General features: G+C 39.4%; 1 protein-coding gene and 1 long non-coding RNA gene across 4 annotated transcripts in view; both read left to right on the top strand.

The window, feature by feature from the left end:
- The window catches only part of LOC141802585 (CUB and sushi domain-containing protein 3-like), a 448333-nt gene extending 439446 nt beyond the window's left edge, over nt 1-8887 (top strand). For all 3 annotated transcript variants that reach the window (XM_074686127.1, XM_074686129.1, XM_074686128.1), the window contains exons 69-72: nt 609-745; nt 1008-1095; nt 4330-4465; nt 5072-8887. In XM_074686127.1, the coding sequence (XP_074542228.1) occupies nt 609-745; nt 1008-1095; nt 4330-4465; nt 5072-5231 (521 nt within the window). In that variant the 3' untranslated portion in view covers nt 5232-8887. The remainder of the gene's footprint in view (nt 1-608; nt 746-1007; nt 1096-4329; nt 4466-5071) is intronic.
- A 1117-nt stretch (nt 8888-10004) lies between these two features.
- Nucleotides 10005-23645, top strand: part of LOC141802604 (uncharacterized) — a 126690-nt gene continuing 113049 nt past the window's right edge. Inside the window, exon 1 of the long non-coding RNA XR_012599512.1 lies at nt 10005-10307. This is a non-coding gene — a long non-coding RNA (uncharacterized LOC141802604). The remainder of the gene's footprint in view (nt 10308-23645) is intronic.

Below are 23645 nucleotides of genomic sequence, written 5' to 3'. Positions count from 1 at the left end.
ATACACATTCACACAGAGACCTCCCAGGGTCCTACAACAGCGTCAGCAGGGGGTTAAGAACTTATTAAAACACAAATCCTGTTGAAGCCAGAAGTGGCTCCTGGAGTTGCAGAGAGCACAAACCCCATATCACAAAACCACAAAGCCATGAGACTCCTAACACGCATCTTCTGGCCCAGAGGAGCAGCTTTAGATCAATAACAGCTAAAGCAGCTCTCACACAGGCGCTGAAACGCCATCACCCAGTCACAGCTCCTTTTTGAATGGCTTCATTTTTGGATCTTTCCTGACATGTCAACTTTTCAAAGCACGTTATTCGGCAACAAACATGTCTGTGAACGAAATAATTAGACAAAATAAATCTTAGGTCATGACAAGGTGTTTTTTAATCTTACTTAATATTTTACATTGTTTCAGCTTTTAAATAGACAGAAGTGAAGAAGAGTTCTGATATCTAGCAGAGTTTTAAAGCTACATCCTTGTTCTTTTTGTGGCTGACTAAATGGAAATTGAGAGTTGCAATGACCTCTGTGACATCTCGACCACTGCACTCCAATGTCTTTCTCTGTGTTTGATTGGTAACCTCATCTTTACTCTGACCTCTGCAGGGGTGTATAAAGCTACTGAGGCCAGGCTGTTGCTGCTGATGTACCAGGTAAACTATGTGAACCAGGGGAACCAACCCAAAGATGTGGCCACCACTCCAGCCAAAATCATTGAGGACTCCTGGACCATGGATGGATTTGTGAGTCTCAGTGGATATGAAGCGGGCTAAGATGAACTAGTGTAATTTAGAAAGTTAAAACAACATAGATTGCAAATACAGTAGTCGTATTGCTCAGCCCTCTTTTATACCTGACACTCATTTATGTTAACATATACAAATCTAAGTGTGTCTGGTCTTCAAACAGTTAATCATGTTATTATCTATCTTTCATGTTTCCAGGTTACAGGGGAAAACTCAAAAGCATGTTCTTAAAAGTTTGTCTTTATTCTTTTTCCTTCAGGTATCAGCAGAGCCTGACGGTTCCAGTTACGTGTTCCAGGGTTTCATTCAGGGAAAGGACTATGGACAGTTTGGTCTGCAAAGACTGGGTAATTCTCTCCTATTTTCAGTATGTAATTACATTTGTGCTATAAATGATATCCTGAAATAGCGTGTGAACGGCTTGTAAGAAGCTCACTAATGGAGAAAGTGATCAGAGAGCTTCTCTTTGCTGGCAGCGCTGACCTTATTGCTCATGCTGAGTCAGCCTTGCAGTGGATACATTCTTACCAAGAGCAAAAGCTGCTCTCAAGACTTAAAGTCATCATACACAGACTGAACCCCTTCAACCTGCAGATACAGAGGTGTGTCCACATTTAACATGGGTAACCATGCATAGTGTTGCTGTAGTCAACGAAAATTATGACTAAATATCAACGTCAACAAACCTTTATCTCGTGACGGAAACGGGAGGAGACGGGACGTGAATGGTGTTCATGTGACTAAAACTATAATTAAATATATAATGTAATATTATTGACGAATAAAAACGGGACTAAATATGGTTTACAAGATGAAAACTCCGCTAATATACGTCTTCATTTTCGTTAACCAAAACGAGATGGGACGTAATGTCATTGCGTTATTTAGTATCTCTTTTATCTTGTATTATTTCCATTTCCTGGGTCGCAGTTCAGCGGCTGTTTCAAATCAGAGCATCTTCCGTGTCTGGAATTGAATGTATTCTTGAGTCTATAAGGTAACAATAATATAATTATAAGATATCCATGTTTGACTTGTGAAATGGATGATTTAGAGAAAATTTTGGTTACATCTACTCCATACTGAGTACTTGTACTAAATTAAGTGGGTTAAAGGATAAGTTCGGTTTATACAGCTTTTACATTGTTTATAGAATGAAGTAGAACAAAATACTCACCCAGAAGGCTTTCCTGATCCAAGCAGTGCTTCGGGAGATATTTAGATCCAAAATTGTGCAGCGGACGTTCGTATAATGGGATCCATCGGGGCATAGACAGCGCCGCACCTAAAACTGCATTAATCGTCCAAAAACTTGTGTTTTTCACCAATATTCCATCATGGTCCGCTCCGAGATAGTCCTCTGCTACAGTCTGTGTCACTCCAGACAGCGCTGTGTGGCTGTACTGACCTCTGAACTCATGAAGACTTTGTTTACGTTTGCCCCTCAAAGAAAGGAGTCAGCTCTCCAGAAAGTACTGCGCATGCGTAAACAAAGTCTTCATGAGTTCAGAGATCAGTACAGCCACACAGCGCTGTCTGGAATGACACAGACTGCAGCAGAGGACTAATCCGGAGCAGACCATGATGGAATATTGGTGAAAAACACAAGTTTTTTGGACGATAAATGCAGTTTTAGGAGCGGCACTGTCTATGCCCATAAGGATCCCATTATACGGACGTCCGCTGCACGATTTTGGATCTAAATATCTCCCAAAGCACTGCTTGGATCAGGAAAGCCTTTTGGGTGAGTATTTTGTTCTACTTCATTCTATAAACAATGTAAAAGCTGTATAAACCGAACCTAACCTTTAAGTAGAATTGCATTGCTCAAAAGAGATAAGATTAAAGTACAACCTTCATTGATTAAAAGTATACTAAAATGTCATCAGTTTTCATTGACTAAAACTATACTAAAATAATCATGGATAATTCTGACTACAATAAGACCAAAATGCTCAGACTTTTAGTCAACTGAAACTTGACTTGACTAAAAGGAGTAAATGTGACTAAAACTAATAAAACTAAAATAATAGTTGGACACAAAGACTAGACTAAAACTAAAATCAAAACAGGTCGCCAAAAACAACACTAACCATGCACCCTTATACCTATGGTAGTTTATAACATACAAGCTCCACAGAGATTGGCTTTCACATTGGCATGTTCAGACCAGAAAACAACGGATTGGGACCTGAAAAGTTGGCTCATGGCTGGAACCCAAAATATTTGGTTCCCATTCAAGAACCAATACATCATCTGTGAGTGTGTCCTATTCTGTGTTGATAAATGAGCAGGACATAGAGGAAGTCAAGGAAAATGGAGAAGAAGAGAGTACAGTCAACTTTTTATGCTTTTGGGTGTTTCTTTATGTTCAGAGGATTTTTTTTGTTACAGTCATGTTTGTTCCATTGATGTGTCTTCATTTACCTTTTATACCAAGAAAGACATGGCACTTTTTGTTCTAAGGCAGACATTTGTTGTCTCTTTTATTTTCAAGTTAATTGAAAAGAGGCATTGGAAAAGAACATTTTGTTGATTAAACACTTTGCTAACAAACTGTAACACAGCATGTCTCTCCCAACCATTCTATACATATAAAAAAACAGTGCACAATAACTTAAAGAGCTGGCTGCATATGGAGTGAAAATGAAAGATATGTATGGCTGAGAAGGCACCACGTTCAATTTCACCTAGCACATGCTTTTGTCCAAACACTGAGCAATTGGGGGTTTAGTGCCTTGCTCATGGGCACCTCGACAACCCTCAGGAAATTATGCTTACACCTCTCCAGCTATCGGCCCACTTCCCAATCTTAGTCCATGCTGGGACATGAACCAGCAACCCTCCCCCTGCAAAGCTGAGTCCCTATGGGCTGAGCTACTGCCACACAGCATGTTGAACAGAGGTTATACTACATCAAAATTGAGGGCTGTCCTTATACAGAGTTAAAAGAAAAAAATCAAGCAATGCTGCTCTCACATCAGCTTCTTCTGCCTGAATAACACAGAATAACACCCTCCCACTTTTGTTCTGCTTAAACTGGTTCAAACATTTGCTGGAACCGCTTTCAAAACCAGAGACGTGTGGTGTGGATGCCCTTAGAGAGGCCCTAGCTGGGATTGGAACCAGAAACCTTCTTGCTGTGCAGCGGCAGCAGAGCTTCATGGGCGGTCCATAAACAATCATAGATCAGGGCTGGCTTGTAAGATTTCAAGTGGCCAGTGACCACACCTACAAACACGCTCCTGATTGGACAGAATTTAAAGCAGCCTTAGCTTGTAAATCATACTGTATAAGATTGTATAGATCTGTGTAAATCTGAAAACCCTCAAAAATCCTGAAAAATACAAAATCGACCTGCATACGTTCTCAACAATGCTGTAGAAACCAGAAACAAAGTTACATCCACTTTGAAGGTATAATACAAAGACTGAAACACTGAAAGAGATTTCAATTTGAATCATGTCCTACGTGAAGTCACCTGTTTTTTCTTTTTTGTTTGTTTGTTTGTTTGATTTTGATTTTCTTTTGTTAACAGTCTATTAAATAAAAATTCACTATACCTATCCTTTGTGGCACAGGTCTAAATATGTCCGAGAGTCAGAACTCTTCACCCCCGCAGCTTGGTACCAACAGCAGTTCTGTGGCTATCGCTATCCTGGTGCCTTTCTTTGCTCTAATATTCACTGGCTTTGGCTTCTATCTCTACAAACAAAGGTATGTTCTGTGTCTCACTCTCAGTCTATGTCTTTTAAACTTTGTCAATAAGCAAGTAATGTTTCTCGTCACTTCTTGTTACTTCACCTCTAGTTTGTCATTATTGTCACAAGAAATCTAGAGAAGGCCTTGTTAGCGTTTTAAGGAGCTGTCTTAGCGATGAAAACAGAGCCTGCCTCACCAGTTTGGCTGCCGAGGCGATGAGAGGAAGTCAAGACACTGTCGGTTTCAAACTGTGCAGCAAAACAATTCTGTTTAGAAGGTGTTAAATTGGATTTCTCAGAGTTATGATTTAAGCACAAGTGAGTGGTGTTCGCTTTGTTAGCAGATGCAAATAACTTCTGTTCTGCTCTTAATACCTTAAAAAAAGAGAGGGAGCCTTTCTGGAGAATAGTTTTTGGAGGGACTGATTGGAATCTCGCTTGGCTTCTCAAAGAGCACAGCGCTCCCTCTAATCCTTCTTTAAGTTTGTTTACTCCGCTTATACTCCCTCGACTGCTCTCACCATTGTCCACTGGCTACCTAGTTAATATTAACAAACAATCAGAGCATTTTTATCCCTCTAATGATGTATTTACATTTTTCTTTAACCATTTTTTTCCACAGAACCACACCAAAAACGCAGTACACAGGCTGCTCAGTCCACGAGAACAACAATGGCCAGGCTGCATTCGAGAACCCAATGTACAACACCAATGCCAAGGCCGTGGAGGGGAAAGCGGTTCGATTTGATCCCAATCTGAATACTGTCTGCACCATGGTCTGAGGATTGATTATCCTCACTCGAGCCTGATGACTTAGCTATCTAATGGGACCACAGTTGGTATGAGGCTGAAGAGGCGGTATGCTTAGACTTAAACCACGACATGCTCAGCAGCTTGAGCTACACATCGATTAAAGAAGACCATGTGTCCTAGATTAGGAACTGAAAATCCCCAAGCGAAGTGGAACGTGTCCCCTTAAAGCCAAGATTGTTCCTGTGTACCAAGAAATTGAATTTAAACAGAAAATGTTCAAACTCATATTGAGATTTGACATCCAGAGAACAAAAAAGGGACATGACCCAGTGAAAGGTTAATAGCAATCGTCTGTTTCCAGCTCCCAGCTGGTCATAGATAGTTAAAATTTGATTCTGAATCAGACACATCTATTACACTTCAACCTCTAATTTAACCTCGCTCATTCTCTTTCGTACCAGTTGTACTGATAAAGCCATGACCCGCTAGTTGGATTTCCTGACATGTCACCCTAACCCAGTGCCGAATTTTATATTTCACACAGAGCTCTTGAGAGATGGAGCCATTCTCTGCTCTGTGCTTAAGCCCTTGCCTGGAGAAAAAAAAAAGAGAGGAAGAGCACATTATCAGTGCTCAAGCTGTGGTTATACATCACGGTGATAAACTGCACTACAAAAGTATTTGATATTATTTGTACCACGTCTTCTCCTGCTCAACAAATCCTTACTGTGAGGAAGAGAGGCTTAACACACATAGATGGGAACATATGACATGAGGATGTCATCGAAGACACTGTGAGGCAAAGAAAGCAGATCTTTTTCATATGTCTTCAAAAGTGACAGTAATAATCGCTCTTTAGTCAGTGACACAGCCTGACTAGTTCTGAATAGGAGCCTAAACCGACCAAAAAAACAAGACACTGGTACTAGCGGTCTCTGGTCCTTTTCTATTAAAACAGAATCTTAAATAGCTAATGCTAGCAGACAGTAGCAAAAAGTTGCTTTGAAAAGAGCCTAACTCCTGAGCAAAGGATAAGGGCAGCCCTGGAGATGGAGCTATAATCCTAACTGAACTGGGATTAGAGCAAGAGCCAAGCTAAAAGGAGTCTAAAGGGGAGCTAGCACCAGGAGAACAGATGAGAGGAGACGGACTCATCAAATGGATAAACTGCTCCCTCCCATCCAATGGATGAGAGAGGGGAGTGAGCCAACCCCTAACTGAACTGGAAGTAGGGTGAGGGAGTCATCAAGAGAAAAACGATGAGATCTTTAAAAATCCTAACGCAGCCAATCAGAGCCTGTCTAACCCAAAATCAACTACTGAGAGAGGTCGGCCTTCCCTCCACGTAATGAATCAGATCAGACGGGAAACGGCCCTGAGGAATCTGATCCTGTGAATTTCAATGGACTCTGATGAGGAGACGCCGTTAAGGATACAGAGGACTCTGATGGACTTCCAAAGAAAAAAGACTTTGAGGAACAGAGAAAGCTCTGGCACTAAAGCACATCTTAACAGGAACACTACCTGTCTAACCCGCTGAGAGACGGACTGACACAGGGACAGACAGATAGACGCAAGGTTAGAGGGAAGCTGACAGGATGAGTGACTGACAGGAGAAATGACAGGTACACTCACTAACAGAAATCTGAAGAGGCAGAGAAAGACACAGCTGACAGACAGCATTAAGATGGGTGAAATCAGACAGACAGGTTGAAGAGAGACAAGCAGGGTCTTAAGACTGATGCAGACCATCGCCCTGTGTCTCCACTCCACAGACAGATAGGTTTAAACACAGATTAACTGGCTTTCAGATGAGCAGACGCAGAGCCAGACACACACAGACACAAAGTGATAGACAAGCTAAAAGAAAGACAAACAGGGTTGTAGCCCTCATTGTGGACACAGCTCCACAGTCATTCTGCACTCTGTGAGTGCTTATCTCCTTTCTTTGTTATTGCTGCAGAATCTTCTGATCTGTAAATCTATTGCATATATATTCGGGAGCATTCACCACCTATATTTTTGTGCTATATATTTACCACAGGGGAGGGGCTGAAGGGGAAAGACAGATTATAGTGGAGAGTTTTTAGAAAAAATGGAATATAAAAGATATTTCTACTGTGTGCTGTTCAGACGTCACAAACAGTATTTTGGTTCCCTTTTGGATTATGTTGCTCTCATTGTGTGACGTGAAGCTCCTCTCACCATCACTGTCTTTCCCACTGAGGCAATCATGGGTGTCATTGGTATTGTTGTCATTATTGTCGAGATGTGAGGTTTGCCAGCAACAATCATGCTGTTTAAAAGTTAATGTGTCAAACGTTCTTCACACATGCCGGGTCTCTAAAGTATTAATTGATGGAGTTTTTGCAACATCTGTTGTTTCTTTGCCCCCCTCACCGAAGCCTTTACATATACATCCTCCATAACTGTTCCCGTCATGACACAGGCAGCATCTTAATGATCTACTGGAGTAGTGGCACTATTTTCAGACTGGTGACGCCACAAACATCTGCACATGTAAACTCCTGACTAATATAGTTTTACTTTTTCTTCATTCTCAGACATAGGCAAAGTCAGTTTTACAAAAACACACAAACAAGAAGTTTATGATGGAAGATTCACTTTTCTGATTAGACACAGCTCTTACTAGTCTGTCTCTGACTCTGGTTGAAATTAGAGTTTATCATGAGGCCAGAGTAGAAGATAATGTGGCTGCCCAACAAACAGCCCCCTACCCTCTCTTTTTTGTGTATAAGATATGAAATCAAAGAGAAAGGGATGGGTTAAATGTGGAAACATAAGCTTTTAATCCCCAATGAGGTGCTTATAGCCGATAATGAAACGGACTCATTAACTGTATGCCTCTATGTGACTAAAAAAAAAAAAAAAGAAGAAAAAAAAAGTAAATGCAATGATAAGATTGACATAATGTTTTTACAAATGTCTGTAGTTGCTTTGACAAGGCTGTTAGACCAGACACTATAAAATCATCCTTTTGACTTCTTCACAGCTGATGTTCAAAGTGATTGTTAAAAGAAAGCAGGCAAAGATTTTTCTTTAGGAGAAAAAGGAAGATCTGTCAAATCTACAGGACTAAAAGGGGAATTCATCTGAAGCATCATTTTTTCCACATGGGGGCGCCAGAATCTACACAAAGTTCCTCACATGAGTGAGGCTGAAAAGATGTTTGGGTTTGCATGTGACTCTTCATTGTTTGGGCTTATTTGGTTTCAGAGTAAGTGTGCAACTTCTCTTCTCTTTATGCAAATTGATAAATTTTAGATGATCACAAGTTCACCACCACCAGGATTTCTTTTTCTTTTTTTTTCTTTTCTTTTTCGTTTTATCTACCCCTTTCCTCTGTGTTAAAGTATGTTTGGTATTGAAAATCAGTGCTGAAAAAGATGAATGTCATCTGGAGAAATCTCTCAAAAAATTAACTTACCTTTAAAGAAATCTGTTTAAACCCTTAAAAAGTTTGTGCTACTCCTGACACACTTTAGAAGTCAACAGCTCCTTGCATTCAAATATTTGTCCATTTTATTATTGCATCTCAGAAGCTGGGAGGTTGTGGACATCTGATTAATTTTTCAGAATCCTTTTATGAATCTTGAAATTTCAAAGGAAACCTTTGAATCAGTATTTGATGATTTGTTAAAAACTTATTGAGATCTTTGTATTTTTTGTTTCACATGATTTCATATATTGGCTCCATATTCCAGACTTGCTGGATATTTTCAACATTTTTTCAGCTGTCCTGTCGCTGAGGGCTATTGAATCAAAGTTTATCAGCTTTTCTAATGAAAGAGGAGAAGGTAATTTTGTATGAAACCATGCCCATAACATTTTTATCACCATGCCAGATGTAAAGGTTTGGGCCTGAACACACTCCATACATTTATGATTTGTTGTTAATGTGACACATTGTTGTTAATGTAGAGTACATGTATCAAAGAGCACGACTCACTGTTCCTTTTAAAGAGTACGTTAGTTTCCCAGAGTTTGATTTCATGGTAAACATCGCACTGTATGAAAACCATTTGTTAATGAGTCTGGTTTAAAGGTTCAAATCTGAATTTGGGTCCACTATCCATGCACACAGTTGTTTTTAATGAGCCTGGGTGTTACAGAGAGCAAGGATATCTATTTGCTTTAGGAAGCCCTGCTGCGGTTAAATCACTTTTGGTTTAAAAGCATTTTTGGCTGCAGCTTTGTTGTTTATCAATGCTGTGATTGCTCAATATTGCTTTGCTTAGGTGATATGTTCCTTTTTACAGTTTGGATCGGTTGTTGCTGCTGTCCATTTTTTTTTTTTTTTTTTTCATTTTTGTTTTGTTTTTGGGTATGGATCTGACACAGTGCCTACCAAAAACCATGGGCCCCTTTCTGTCACTGACACACACACATGCACACTAACACACATATACAAACACATACAAACACACATATGCTCCGGTCCTCCTCCTCCATCAGAAGTCATTTTTTTCTAAGCTTCAGTCTATTTTGCCACAAGCTTTTCCTACTGACTGACCGCAATAAGACCCATGTGATTTGAAAGACTTAAAAGCTGTTCCTGCCCGGGGACATTGGAAATATTCACCATTTGAAAAAAAAAAGATGAAATATAGAATAAAAAAGTGTTTTGTACAGAAATATATTTTTATGATGAAATTATTTGTAAAATGTATGAATCTATTATGTAAATTTTCAATGCAATGTAAGATTAAAAAAAGGCTAATTGCTTTTGTATAAAAAATGTGTCTTTCTTTACGGACTGGTCCATGAATGCGACGTGACGTCATCCACCTGTGGAATGTTACTTTCCCCCTTGTGGGCAAGAAAGGCGACTTTGGGAACCTGATGTGTGTGTATGTGTAAAACAGAAAAATAACTTACAGCGGTGCCAGATGTCGTTTTTTTGTTGTTGTTTGCACGACCCGAGGAGACTGAAAGTCAGGGTTGAGCAATCAAAGATTACATCTGAGAAAGAAAATTCAGAGACGACAAAACTGTGGATGCTATTTGCTTGCTAGTCCTGGTCAGGTGACTACACGCGCTGATGGAGGTTTCCACGTGTTTGAGTGAACAGGACACCACCACAGGTAAGATGCGTCATGAAAAGTTAACACATCTTCACACTGTGCTAGTTTTGACATGGGTAATGTTTGAGCAAGATTCAAAGAAATTCGTGATTATTTTTGTGCCAGGCTGCAGGGACGATCAACCATTTGTTATGGTGAAAAATTTCTTTCTCTTCTTCTTCTTTTTTTTTTTTGCCAGGTCAGTAGTTTGGCAGTATTTAACTCTGAGGACAGTGTCTTAATGTAAACATGGGGAAAATTAACCTCTGGCAGGATTTCAGCTGTTTTGAGTACTTGAAATGACGGTGTGGCTGTTAAAAGGTTGCCAAAGTTTTAAGTAGGGCTGCCAGGTGTCGCTAACAGACCTTGATTAGATGAGCAATCAACAAGCACTTGCAGCTGTGTGTGTTTGGGAGGCCTCCATTTTACTGCGCCATGTTTACCCTCTGAGCATGACCGCAAATTAACGTTTATTGCAGACAAATGAAAGCTTGTGATCACGTTGTCAGTCATTCACACCACTGTAGAAGCTATAGCTGCAAAACTCTCCACAGAATCACATTCATGACCCCTTCTAATTGTTTTATTGGCTAACTGGCTTTTTGATTGTCTCTTAAAAGTTTAACAACTGTTTAAAATATGTGACTTTATTAACTTCTGTTCCTGATAATATAAATACATTTATTTGTACACAGTGAACTTCATTGAGCTTTGTCATGAAGTTACAAAATGTATACTTTAGGATAGTTGTGCTGTTCTCCTCCTCATCTCCTCTTCACTTATAGCTTTTATAAATCAGACAAGTGCTACACTGAAAGTACAGTATGTTAAAGTACAGGGAGTAAAAGCACATGCATATATGCAGCACATTTGTACCCCATTGCCTTAACATCTTTATTCATGGACCACTTCAGTACTTGTCAGCTTACATGCACAACTCCCTGTGCTGTTCTGTGGATACAGTTTCCACATACGAGGATAGAAAGTAGAGTTCCATCCAGTGAAGTCTATAACAGTGAACAGAGCAAAAAAATTAAGTACTGGTTGGTGATTCATAGGTTACTGTAAACACAATGACACCGCTGGTCACTGTGAAATTTGAAAAAGTCCAAGCAGCAAAATGTTTTCTCACAAACTAAATGTAGATGGATCCAGACAGCTGGGGTCAGATATAACTGCAAAATCAAGACTTTTGATGTAATTAGCTTCAGATAATGGGTTGCATTACACAGTCTAGTGTAAGAAATATTTTGAAAATGTAATCAAAGTAAGAACAATCCTGTGTCAACATTACTGACCTCTGTTGGTGATCAGTATGAGTTGCGTCATCAGGTCCTCATTACAGTCATAGCTCTGAACCAAAAGTACACATCTTCACAGTATGGGAAACTGGTTAGAAATGGCATTGTGTTTACCACTGCCGTGCATCTCTTCTTTTTGTAACAACACTGTAAACATTTTGGCAGACCAAGTAGAACAGTTTCTGGTTTTGAAATGGAGTTGCTGTCTTCAGTTTCAGGGCTCCTTTGCTGTGTTTGTCACTTAACAATGTAGTGGGCAGTTAAGCATGTGGACTCTTCTACCACAGAGCCATATGTTATAAAATGTGCGGACTGGACTGCCATCTAGTCTTGATTTTCAGCTTGGTCGCTTTTGTTCAGAGTTCTTCAGTTCTTAAACCATTGATGTGTTTACTAGTGCAGTCATATGTGGTGCTCATGGTAAACTGCTCACCACTTGAACATCTGAGAGGCCCTGCCTCTCTATAAAAACAATGTTTGGTTTCGACATTAAACCTTTTCATTCATTATTATAAAACATAGGGTCTAAGTGATTTCCAAACATCAAAGTCTTGTATCACAAAAATTCCACACAGTGTCAGAACTTTTGAGGGAACTAGACTTGTATATTCTTAAGTGAGGAAAAACACGATTGGTTCTTTTTAATGTGTGACTCAATCTCACATGTTGGTTACACTTAGTTCTGGTTTCATGGGTGAAAGTCCTGTTCTCCCTGCCATCCATCACCTTGAAAGACCATCTAAAGAGCGCTATCTTTAATACACTCTCAAAAAACAGGTGTAGGCTTTGGCGAAGCGTCATCGTTTGACACCTGGGAATAAGAGTGAGTCAACTTGTTCCAGTTTCCAACAAAGTTTTCTATCATGAATATTTTTATTTATTTATTTAATATTTTTTAATCACATTTTAAAACACTTTTCAGTATAAATAGAAGCAGACTGATTAACACATCTGTCTCGCTGGCTGAGCTACATTTACACTTGGCTTTCAAACAGAAAAGTGGAGCAAAGCTGACAGTGAGAAGTTCACAGCAGTGGAACTTTATGAAAATAGGTCTGAATAATGGATGGCTGCTTTAACTATCACATGACTTATGAACAAACGCACAGAGATCTGTGGCACACATAATTAAATATGAAATATCGATTTACTCCAATTGAATATGATTGGGTTGGGTAGAAAGGTGTGCTTTGATAACTAATTTTCACTTTTTTTGATTTTATGAATTAGTTTTGTGTTTTTCCTTCATTTTGTTTAATATTATTATTTTATCATTATTATTATTATTATAAAGTACTTGTTGGTTCTTAATATTTCCCAAATATTAGTGGGGTCACTCCAATTTGTGATGGGGTATTTCCAAGATCTTTGCAATTTATTTCTTCCACCATCTGCTTTTAACCAATTAAACCACTAGAGGGCAGCAGTTGATCTCTGCAGAATAATGTCATATTAAAAAGCATGTGTTCTCAGCATGGTGGTTACATTTACTGTTATATGATGATGATGACGGTTGTGGTGGTTTAAAATAAAGATGAGTCACTTGAATTGTTTAAAGCCTAGACACACTTTCCAGAAAATCTAGATCTGGACTTCAAAAACGCTGCTGTGTTCTTTGGCATGTTGTTTCAGATTTTCAAAACTAATTGCCGGTTTGGTTCTGGTGTTGTCTGGATGAAGATCAGCACTCTTCATTTGTCCGTCCAACTGGAGCAGTTTGGCCTGCTTTTCTCTCTGTGCTTCAGAAATTAGTTTTCAAATCAAGAAGATGAGAAACAGCTTTGAAAAAAAGGGGACTCAAACACAAATCCACAAAAAGAGAAAAATCTTGTTAATGCTTGCAGTGTTTGATGTTTGTGATCATCCTCATTTTGTTTGGCCTGGCCTTTTTAAATCCCTGTGAAGAGTTTCTAAGTGATCTTGAAAAATTGTCTAGATACATGCCTGATCGTAATCCACAGTTTAAAATGAGATTATCGGCACCAAAATAGATCAATTTTAAATGCTTTTTTTCTCAGCTTTCCAGTCAGATCAGTCCCTATGACAACACTTCACTACCTTATGAAGTTTAGCAGTGGAGAAAATGATTTATTGGATTAATTTTTGTAGTAATCACAGACACTGGAGCTGGACTGACAAAAAGATAAAGGACTGAAGAGCAGAAGAAAGCTGAACAGGAGAGTGATAAGGGCGCAAGTTAAAGACTACAAGGGCTAAGTTGTTGTATGGTAATGTTTATTCCAACCCACAGTCAGCAGTTATTCTGCAGTGGTCCGTTCAAACCTGAGAGTCTTTCAATAAAATGAAGAGTGAGGTTATGTTTGCTCTGCTTGATAGATGACTGGCAGGACATGACCAGGATTCACTAATGTCACGGCTGCATCTCAGAGTAACGTTAAATATGGCAGGCTACTAAACTACGGGACTAACTGACAAAGTTTGCTTGTTGTCACGTGTCAAACAAAAACCGCTGAGTTAATAAATACCTTACCTCATCATGTTTTAACCAGTATAAAGATGTCTTGGACAAAGAAAAGTAGTGTTAAAAGAAGAGCCAATCTCTATCAATTTTCTTCAAAACCAACGCACACCTTTGTAAAAGTCACGTCGCTACGACAGTGGGTGCTGGTGCTCATGGGAAACAGAGTCTTTATCCTAGAAAAACACTAGCTTTTATGGACAGCCCTCTTAATGCTGTCAGTCTCTGAATCTGCCACCAGTTTTAAAAATTCAACATTCATCTTCAAGTCCTGATAGTCTGTTAAATGATGGTTTATCATGGGCTGTGAAGAGTGGCGCTGTTTAACAGTGGTCCAAAGCAGCCAGAACGTCCTTGTTGACACATGCCGCTCTATGAGGAAGTATCTGTGCACAGTTCTCATTTATGAAGATGATATAACTCTGTCTTTACACGGGTCAGTTCTTACTGCTGAACACGTTTAATTTACCGTAATCTCTGTGATGTGTTGAGATGGTTTCCATATTTGACTGTATTGGCGAGGTCAGATCAGTAGATGGCGCCAGCACACCTCTGATTTTTTCCCCAAGTGTTGGCACCAACGCAGTTTGTTTTTTGTAAGTAGTTTAAAACAGTTATTCAGCCTTAAAGGGCCCAAATAAATAAACAGAGATAATATAACAACAGAAAAATATAATATTTGATTCCAAAGGATAAAATATAACTGGATTGACTTGTAAATTAACCATTAAATGAGGTCATGTTTGTAAAAATTAGGTAAAATAAGTGTTATTAGCCAACTCATTCTAGGCCTTCATGACAATTTATTAATGAGGCAACACATCTACTTCAATCAAAGTAGAATAAGACAAAAAATATTTTTTAATGACAAATTACATTTATTTCATATACTTATTTCTTATGCTAGTATTGTAAACTGTAGTGTTAAGTGTGTGAACACTTGGATCTTTCAGTTTCTCTATGTTGTCAGAAGATGGAGCTTGATGACCTTTGAATCCAAATTCCTGTTCCTGAGTCTAGAGTATAAAACATTTGAATAGAGCTCCCGAACTTTACAAAGAGCTTTCACATGGAGCTCACTTCATTTTGAGGTTTCATTGCTCACTGAGGAAAAATTGTAGTAAATGTGAGATATAGTTTTTATCCTGGTATCTGGTTTTTGTTGTCTCAGACCTTTAGTGAGGGGACAAAGAGGAGCACTTGGCTCAGCTCTCTCTCTGTGTGTGTGTGTGTGTGTGTGTGTGTGTGTGTGTGTGTGTGTGTGTGTGTGTGTGTGTGTGTGTGTGTGTGTGTGTGTGTGTGTGTGTGTGTTAGTCAAACTGGGACAAGCTGAAGCTGCAGGCTCCATGGGGAAAGATAATGATGCGGTGAAGCTCCTCCAGAGGTCCTCTGGTGCATGGAGCTCTGGTGAAGCCGTGTGAGCGTTGAGGAGGGTGTGAGAGAGGTAACTGCTACAAAGACGAAAAGGCACAGGCCGTTATTTGTCTCCACGGCTGCACTAATGGAGGAACAGGGCGGTTAGAGACGAGGTTGAATGATTTTTAGGACTGAGGAAGATGATCTGTTCAGGATGTGACTGTTTCAGCTGAGGAGGAAAATGATCCATGATGCAGCTCTTAAGGATTATCTGAATAATTGTCCTGCTTATTTCCAATTCTTCTTACTGACTATGAAATCATTTATTTTTAACATACAACATAAAACTAGCAAAATTAGCAGTGCCCGCATTTTCTCCTTTTCTCTTTAAACACATCTCATCGCTCTCTGTGCTTTCTTTACTTTCTCTTTTATTTTCTCTCAATGTTTCCAGAAATCTGAGCTTTCCTCCGCCTTGTGCTTTTTTTTTTACTGTACAGAGACTGCTTCAGAAGCGCCAGAAAAATACCCATGACTGCAAGCTTCAGTTTGAAAAACAGACCAATCAATTCAAGTGTTTTGTCTGAATTTAGTTAAAGCATTTAATCACAACACTTCTGCTCAGCGTAGCTTCAGATCACTTTCCTTCCCAACCAAAACATTTTCCAGAGCTCCTTTTTTTTTCCTTTTAAATTTCAGACCAGAGCGACTTAACAGTATCTTCCTCTCCTCCAGCCTCCCGCAGTCTTCCTCCTCCTCCTGTGACAGAGAGCTTTCCCAGATTCTTTCCAGCTCTCCGTCTTCCACCGCTCCCCGAAATCAATCCGGGATTAAGCTTGATTACACGGATACCCCTCTGGGACGCTTTATTTCAATGAATTAGTTGAGTGAGTGAACAGAAGTGCAACAGAACGGTATTTTGTACCAGCCACATAAATTATGCATCGTCTGTGGATATCAACCGGCCTTGATCATCTTTTTTTCCTGCTCTGCATTCAGAGGGAGAGAAATTGTTAATTGCCGGCCTTGTCACATATAATCTGGGCTGTGTTTGATGTACAATAGGGAGGCAGTCTATATGTTGCTTATTTATTTATGTGCTGATGAAAAAGAGACCCAGATGAAATGTTTGTGTGCTGTTTTGTGTTTTTACACTTTCTGGTTGTAGAGCTACGCCTTGATGAACAAACAAAAAAAATCACTGATCGCACAGAAACCAGAGGCTTTATGCATTTTATCACTTAGAGACGTGTCCATGCAGACTGTTTGAAGATCTTTATGTCTTCCTGTTTCTTTGAAGTTTCTGTGATATATTGTGTTAAAACTGCACATTTACATGTTAGGAATATATGTCATTTAGTCATTTGAAATATGGGGGCTTTATGTTTTTAAAATGTAGTTAGAAAGTTATGTGTTGATCCATAGCTGCAGAAGATGAGAATAGCATAGATCAAGTTATATAACACCGTTTTTAAAAAAAGATTCTTTGTTTGTGTGAGTCACCCTTATTCTAATATATTGTAAAAGCGTAAGAATGCAGAAAAATGAGTGACAGAGGTGCCTGCATCAGTGATCACATGCATGCTCCCCTAAAATGCAGTTAATTTTAAGGGCTTGAAATATTTAAAAATGCAAATTGCATGCAACAATTAGCATATGGCAGTATTTAAAAAGCAGTGTCCTCGCCTAAAGAGGGGTTTGTAGCAGACAAAGAGAGGGATTATGGGAGGACTCCCAGCCGTGTGTGGATGGCAGCACCATTGGTCTAATTTCAGTAAACAAAAGGCTCCTTAAGAGGCTCAGTGGTGTGTGTGTGTGTAGTCATACATGTACAGAGCTGTGACCAAATGTGAATCCTCGTCAGGTTTAGAGGAGTGAGAAATAATGTGACCAGCTTTACGCAGGAAATGATAAAATCCAAAACAAGCCACTCATTTTTATTTTTTTTTAATCTAGCCAAATTATCCCGATAGATGGATACTTCTCCAAAACAGAGCTAATCGATGAGCGCGACATGCTCAGCCGTGTCCTACAGCAAGCAGCTACTATGTTAGATTAAATGCCGACCAGATGCTCATCAGGACAAAAATCAATGTTTGTTGTTAAAGGCGAGTAGTGTCCGAGGGGGCTCTGGGGGGGGCTGAGGAGTGTAGAGTCACTTTACATGGGGTGTCCTGGGTTGTGCGCTCTGTGGCGCCTGCTCGTATTGACCTGGATGGGAAGGCAGAGAAAGAGGAAGAAGAGAGAGCATTTTTCACCATGGTTCACCTTCACTCCAGTCTTTTTACTTACATAGAGGTTTGAATTTTTCAAACTGATCATGCGATGTGAACTTGAGCTAAGGCAGCATTTGAAACACAGTGGGATGTATCTGTACCTTAAGATCTATTTTAGCAGCTTTAACACAAAGAGACGATACTGTGACCCAGCATCTTACTAGTAGTCATCCCAGTACTGAAACGTGTCTTTATAAACACACATTCACATTTCCCTCTTTGCTTACTCCAATACAAGCAGATTGCATGTTCCTATATTAAATATAAATCTGCCCCATTTTAAATAAAAACACATTTTTAATAGAGTTCAGTGCATAATCAGAGTTCCTTGGATGAAAACATTCAGCGTGCTGCCTGCTGTGCACAGCTTAACTCTAGACACTTGGGAAAACATAATGCATTTATCAACGTTTTGCAGAAATCAGAGCATTAATATAATATTTATCTAATTTGGTATATCTGTCTGAAAAAGAAGCAGCACTTTCCTGTTACACATACTAAGCAGCTGAGCACATGTTGTCCTTACTTTCAGCTCAGGAAATGCATTACACAATCCACCTGTCCTTAAACACTTTCTGTGTTCTCTTTTGTATTTTTTGTTTGAAGACAAAACTCTAAAATTAACTATTCAAGTTGCTTTCTTTGAAAATGAATCACCACTTCCTCTATAATGTTTTGTAATACAAAAAAAAAAAAAAAAAAAAAAGAAATCACTGCAGAGGAACCAAATCTTACACCACAATGACACTAAGCACGCTGTTTTATCCACAGTGTAATGTTAACTTTTATCAAACTCAATCAATATGTTGACGGCTTTATTACTTTTTACCAAGCCCAAAACACAAACTTTGAATCAGTGTGAAATCTCCACTTTAAGTCAGACCCACAAAGGAGTTTCTGACTAACAGATCTACAACCAGACTAAGTAATGCAATTGTACGGTGGTAACTGTAGGCTACGAGGCAAAGTAGCTAGCTCTTCCCCCTAAGTCGTGTGTTTTAGTGTAAACTGTGATGTATGCAACAGTTGTTTTAGGCTCCTTCTGAATCAGATTGGATGGAAATCTGTATGAAAGGGGCAAAGGTCAAAACTGCCAGTACAAACACATCAAAAATATTGTAGATTTCTCCAGTTCCCTGGCTTCTCCCTCCCATTTTAGCACCTTAAAAAATCAATAACTTAATAGCTCTTTCTGTTTTTAGTTAAAGGGGTACATTTAATCAAAATAGACAGACAGGAAGAGTTTTTTTTCTCTTTTTTTGTTAAGTCACAGAGGAAGAAGAAGTTATTAATACATTTTATCCGGTCACGCGCTGATCTAATCATCTGCTCTGTGCTTTGGTTTACCACTATCACACGCTCTAATGTGAGCGCTCTGAATGCCCGCTGAGTTGATCCAGACCACACAGAGCACAGTGACATTTCTGGTCTGGCATGTGTGACAGTATTCTCCCGCAGCTACATTGTTTTGAACACTTAAGTCATGTGTAGTTTCTGCTCAGTACTGCCTGTCATAATGTTTTGTCATTTCATTGAGTAGAGGCAGCTCGCTGGAGAGAGCACTAATTAGGTAGCATTAAGATTAAATAAACAGGAACAAATATCAATAGTTTTACTTCTGTAGCTTTGACTGTGGACACTGTGCTCTGAACACTTTGCGTATGTTTCATCTTTGAGTCTTTTCAAAAGTATCACAAAAGAATTGATAGAAAGATGACTGCTTGGTGAGCTCAGTGTTTTTCATTTTGTCTAGCATATTATTGTCTGGCAGAATGTCTGTCCACAGGAAAATAAATAAATAAATAAATAATCAAAAAAAAAAAAAAAAAAAAAACCATGAACAATCAGGAAAACATCAGTGAGAGAAAAACGCAGAAAAAGAGAAGTAGCTTTAATGCTAATTACAGCATAAACTTCTGCTTCAGAGTTACATCACCTCTTGCTTTACCTTGTTCATACAACCTTAAATAACTCTCCAAAAGTGGCGATTAGGCTAGCTAAAGAAAAAATCTAAGGTTGTCAAAAACATTTAGTGAAACACAGAAGCAAGATGCTATTTTCTGGATGTTTTGCTGTTTCACTCTAGACAGCTTATAAATATACCCACAGCGCTGCATTAACAGGCATTGAAGAGCTGTTTTTTTGTTGTTTTTTTTTTAATTTATTTATTTATTTATTTATTTTAATTTGCTTGTGTCTGGGGCACCCCTTCTCCTGCTCAGTGTGACTCTCTGCTCTACCCTCCATCACAGCCACTTACGCTGCTGACTTCTCTCATACACAAGCTCAGAAGGTCCTGAAGTTTACTGAAGACCTTTTAGCGTCTCTTCTTAATGGACGTATTCAGGGACAGAGTGAGGGATCAGATGTTTTTGACTAGTACTGACTCATGGACTGATGACAGGGAGCCCCAAAGCACTCTGCAACTGGTGCTATATAATGTACAGAATAAGAAGTAAAAATAGACTGTCGGCAGCCTTTTTCTTAACTGATTATTAACGATGAGCCCAAGAAAACAACAACAACAAAAAACTGGTAAATTATTTTATTTATTTATTTATTTTTAAGTAAGAAATCATACTAACTACATTTCATTACGATGAGGAACTGACCTCATTGTATTAGCATTTTTGAAGCATATCAGCATCCACCTTTTTTTTAAAATTGGACAGTTGACAAGAAATCATTTTTGGCTCTAATGCAGCCCTGCCTCCCCATCTGTAAGCATTACTCTGTGTGCTGCATTGTTGCACCCACAGTACCATCTGATTGGTCACACACAAAGCAATTTTTTTTAGAAAACCTAACTGTCTGTTGGAAACTCAACAGAGCTATAAGACATGGTGCTGAGCCTGGAAGCTGTTTAACAAACGTTTGCTTTAAAGCATTAAAATGAAGTGTTGGAGTTTGTTTTATTCACAATTTTGACGCCAATATTTTCACTTTTACTGCAAAAGAATATCAGCTCTGAATAGTGCTTATTTGCCTTCTTGACTATTAATAATTGGTATCGGTATCAGCCCTAAAAGAAACATATCGGTCTGTATCAAATTACAATATGAAAGAAATGTTTGCACCAGCAACACATGCAGGTTGGAAATCAAAAGCAATATACTTAGCCTTATTGCTAAAATTCCAGTGTGGTGACAAATTAGTTATAAAAGTGTTTTTTTTTTTTTTTCCTTCAAATGTTGATTTCCAATTAAAATGCCAGCTGCCTCAGACAATTTTCTCACAAAAACAAGGCCAAGGCTTTAAAAAGATCCACAGAACTGGACTTCATGTCAACTGTGTTAATATGTCTGGGCCTGATGAAGCGTTTCAACATTTATTGGTTCTTACATCTTTGATTCTTATCTTATCTTCATGCTTTTACTTTGTTAAAACTGACTTCACAACACACACCGTTCATAGTTTCATTCTTGACTTTTTCAGACACATGACGACACTAAACTACTCAGTTTCTCCTGTAATAAGCCCCACTCGGCACACCAACATCCCTCAGACCCTCTCGACTCGACGACTCTCAAGGACAGAGGGGGAATGACTTCAGTGTTTTGTCAGTGTGTGTGTGTCTTGTGTTTCTGGGGCAACAGGGAGATTATTACTGCAGCAGGAGCCTGAGGAGCTGCTGCTGATGCCAGATAATTATGCACAACATACCAACCTCCAGAAAAGGTGCTGGCAGGGCTCACCGTCCACATCAGAGGTTGAAAATACAACCAAAAAGATAACATACATTCAATAAGGAGAATAGGAACTCAAAATTGCTTAGTTTAACTTTTCTTTTTAGAAATAAAAACCTCTGTTGGTGGTAAAATTTTAATTTTCCACAAAATGAAAATTTGTGTCCTTCTATTAAATTTAGTTATCACTGTTTGCTTTAACCTTTCTCTTGTTATCGTTAGTTAAAATGCAAAACTTGTCGCAAATCAATCATCTTTCCACACACTGCTGAGGTCTTACAGTTTGCAGGAAGTGTTTAATTTGAGTGAGCTCAAACTGCTGCAAATGCTTGTTAGAGATTAAAAAGAGAAAATGTTTGGGTGACTTCCTTATTGTGTATTTCCAGAGCAAAACTCAGGTGTTTGATCAGATAAACACAGTCATAAATTTTGCAGAACAAACACATCGGTGGTCTCTGCAGGAGGAAGATTCAGTGACACTTTTGTGCAGACAGACAGTAGAAAACCTTAAAATCATCTCCCTCTTCCCAGTTTGTACCCTCCAATTTCCCTCTCCGACTTCATGCTTGCTTTGTCCGGAAAACCTCTTCCCCTTCATCGTAACGCAGGGGGATCTCCAGATGAACCAAACGATAGGCGGAGAAGGAGCCGCTGGGGTGTGGGATTGCTTGTAGAGAAGCACCCGAGCGCTCGTCTGCAGGATTTGTTTGACTCGGGTAATTGAAAGTGTTTTAAACTATTATAGCAACTGGAGGGCTTGTTTAACTGTCGAGCTGCCAGTCAAGCGGGTGGGCCAAAAGCCCGAGCCCGTCAAGGCCTGTCAGTCAGTGGAAACGAGAAGTGTCGGCTTAATGGATTTCTCCATGCTGCTCCGTCTGCGCGCAGCAGAGCCAGGAGGAAGAGGAGGGGGGGAGAAAATAAAAATCAATGCATTGTCATGTGTGAGTGTGAGCCATCAAACGACCAGGTGGATTGGAACTGTATTTGCCTCGTGTCGATGTAGAGATGCAACACTGGGAGAGAGCAGAGGGTGTGGGTGTGTGAGTGCCTGGCCTGTATCTCTTTCACCAGCCTGCATGTGTATGAGTGTGTGTGTATGTTTTGTGTGTGTGTGTGTTGCTGTTAAGAGGAGCAGGCGTTTTGAGATAGACAGACGTTCTCTGGCTGTCTCCAGAGGCTTTTGTTGTGATTTGAGCTGTAAGAGGGGTCACATCACCTTCAAAACAAGTTTGCTTTTTAGCCTAGTCTCTCAGTGGTGAAAAAATCTCTTTTGTCTGTGTGTTTCTCTCGTGGTTCTCCCCAGTGTCCACTCATAAGCACACACAGGCACTGCACTGGAAGCAAGAAATGATCAGCTGACTCTTACCATCACCAACCATAATTATACAACTTTTGTGATCACTGAAAAATTTCAGGGTCATTTTTGGTCCAGCAATGTTTCTCCCATTTCTCTGCTTGCAGTATTTTTTTTTTCTTTTTTAAGATTGTCAGCCAAGGCACTGTTTTAATACAACACCCTTTCAACAAAAACTGCCTGATTTGACTTTAGTTCTTATCTTTCAATACTGATTAAAAACAATTTTAAGACAACAATAATCAGCAAAGTTATCAAACTTCCTGGTCAGCATAAACATACTGATTTGTTAAACATGTTACTGATGTGTGTGTATGTGTTGATAAAGGCCTGAAATGCCAGTCTTCGATTGTGTATAAGCTGTAGTGCTAGCTTGTGTGGCCTCCTGTGGACGAAAGCTACGTTCACACTGCAGGGCTTAATGCTCAACTCCAATATTTTGTTTGTTTTGCCATGTTACATTTCAAAACGTGGCCTGTCTGTAGACTGCAATGTGGACAACTCTTGCTCTTAAAGTAACATGCATGCTCAGGTGAACATTAATGACATCACACACATAATGGAGTCCATAGAAATAAACATACTCCTGGGTTTTGGGGCTTGTTCTCTAAAGTGCAGCTGCTTATTTGGGCTTGCTTTGCTACCTGTATGATCCCCGCCTGTTTCTCTCTTAACTCTTCACAACAAGAAACACAGACGCCTTCTTATAAGTTTCACTTTCGTTTCACTTTTTCTCTGTGAGCTCCTCTTTCCACCCCTCCCATCTCCATCTCTGCTTTCTTCTATGTCTTTGTTCATGGAGCGCGACTGCTACTCCAGGATGACGCCAAGTTAACATACTTCTTGAATGACGGAGCCTACTATTGATTGTTGATCTACGGACAACACCGCTCTCTGCATGCCTCGC

Source organism: Halichoeres trimaculatus, unplaced genomic scaffold (assembly GCF_033239565.1).
Source record: "Halichoeres trimaculatus isolate MK-OKI-2021-1 unplaced genomic scaffold, fHalTri1.1 fHalTri1_scaffold_14, whole genome shotgun sequence".
NCBI lineage: Eukaryota > Metazoa > Chordata > Actinopteri > Labriformes > Labridae > Halichoeres > Halichoeres trimaculatus.
This window is presented reverse-complemented; position numbering and strand designations above follow the sequence as displayed.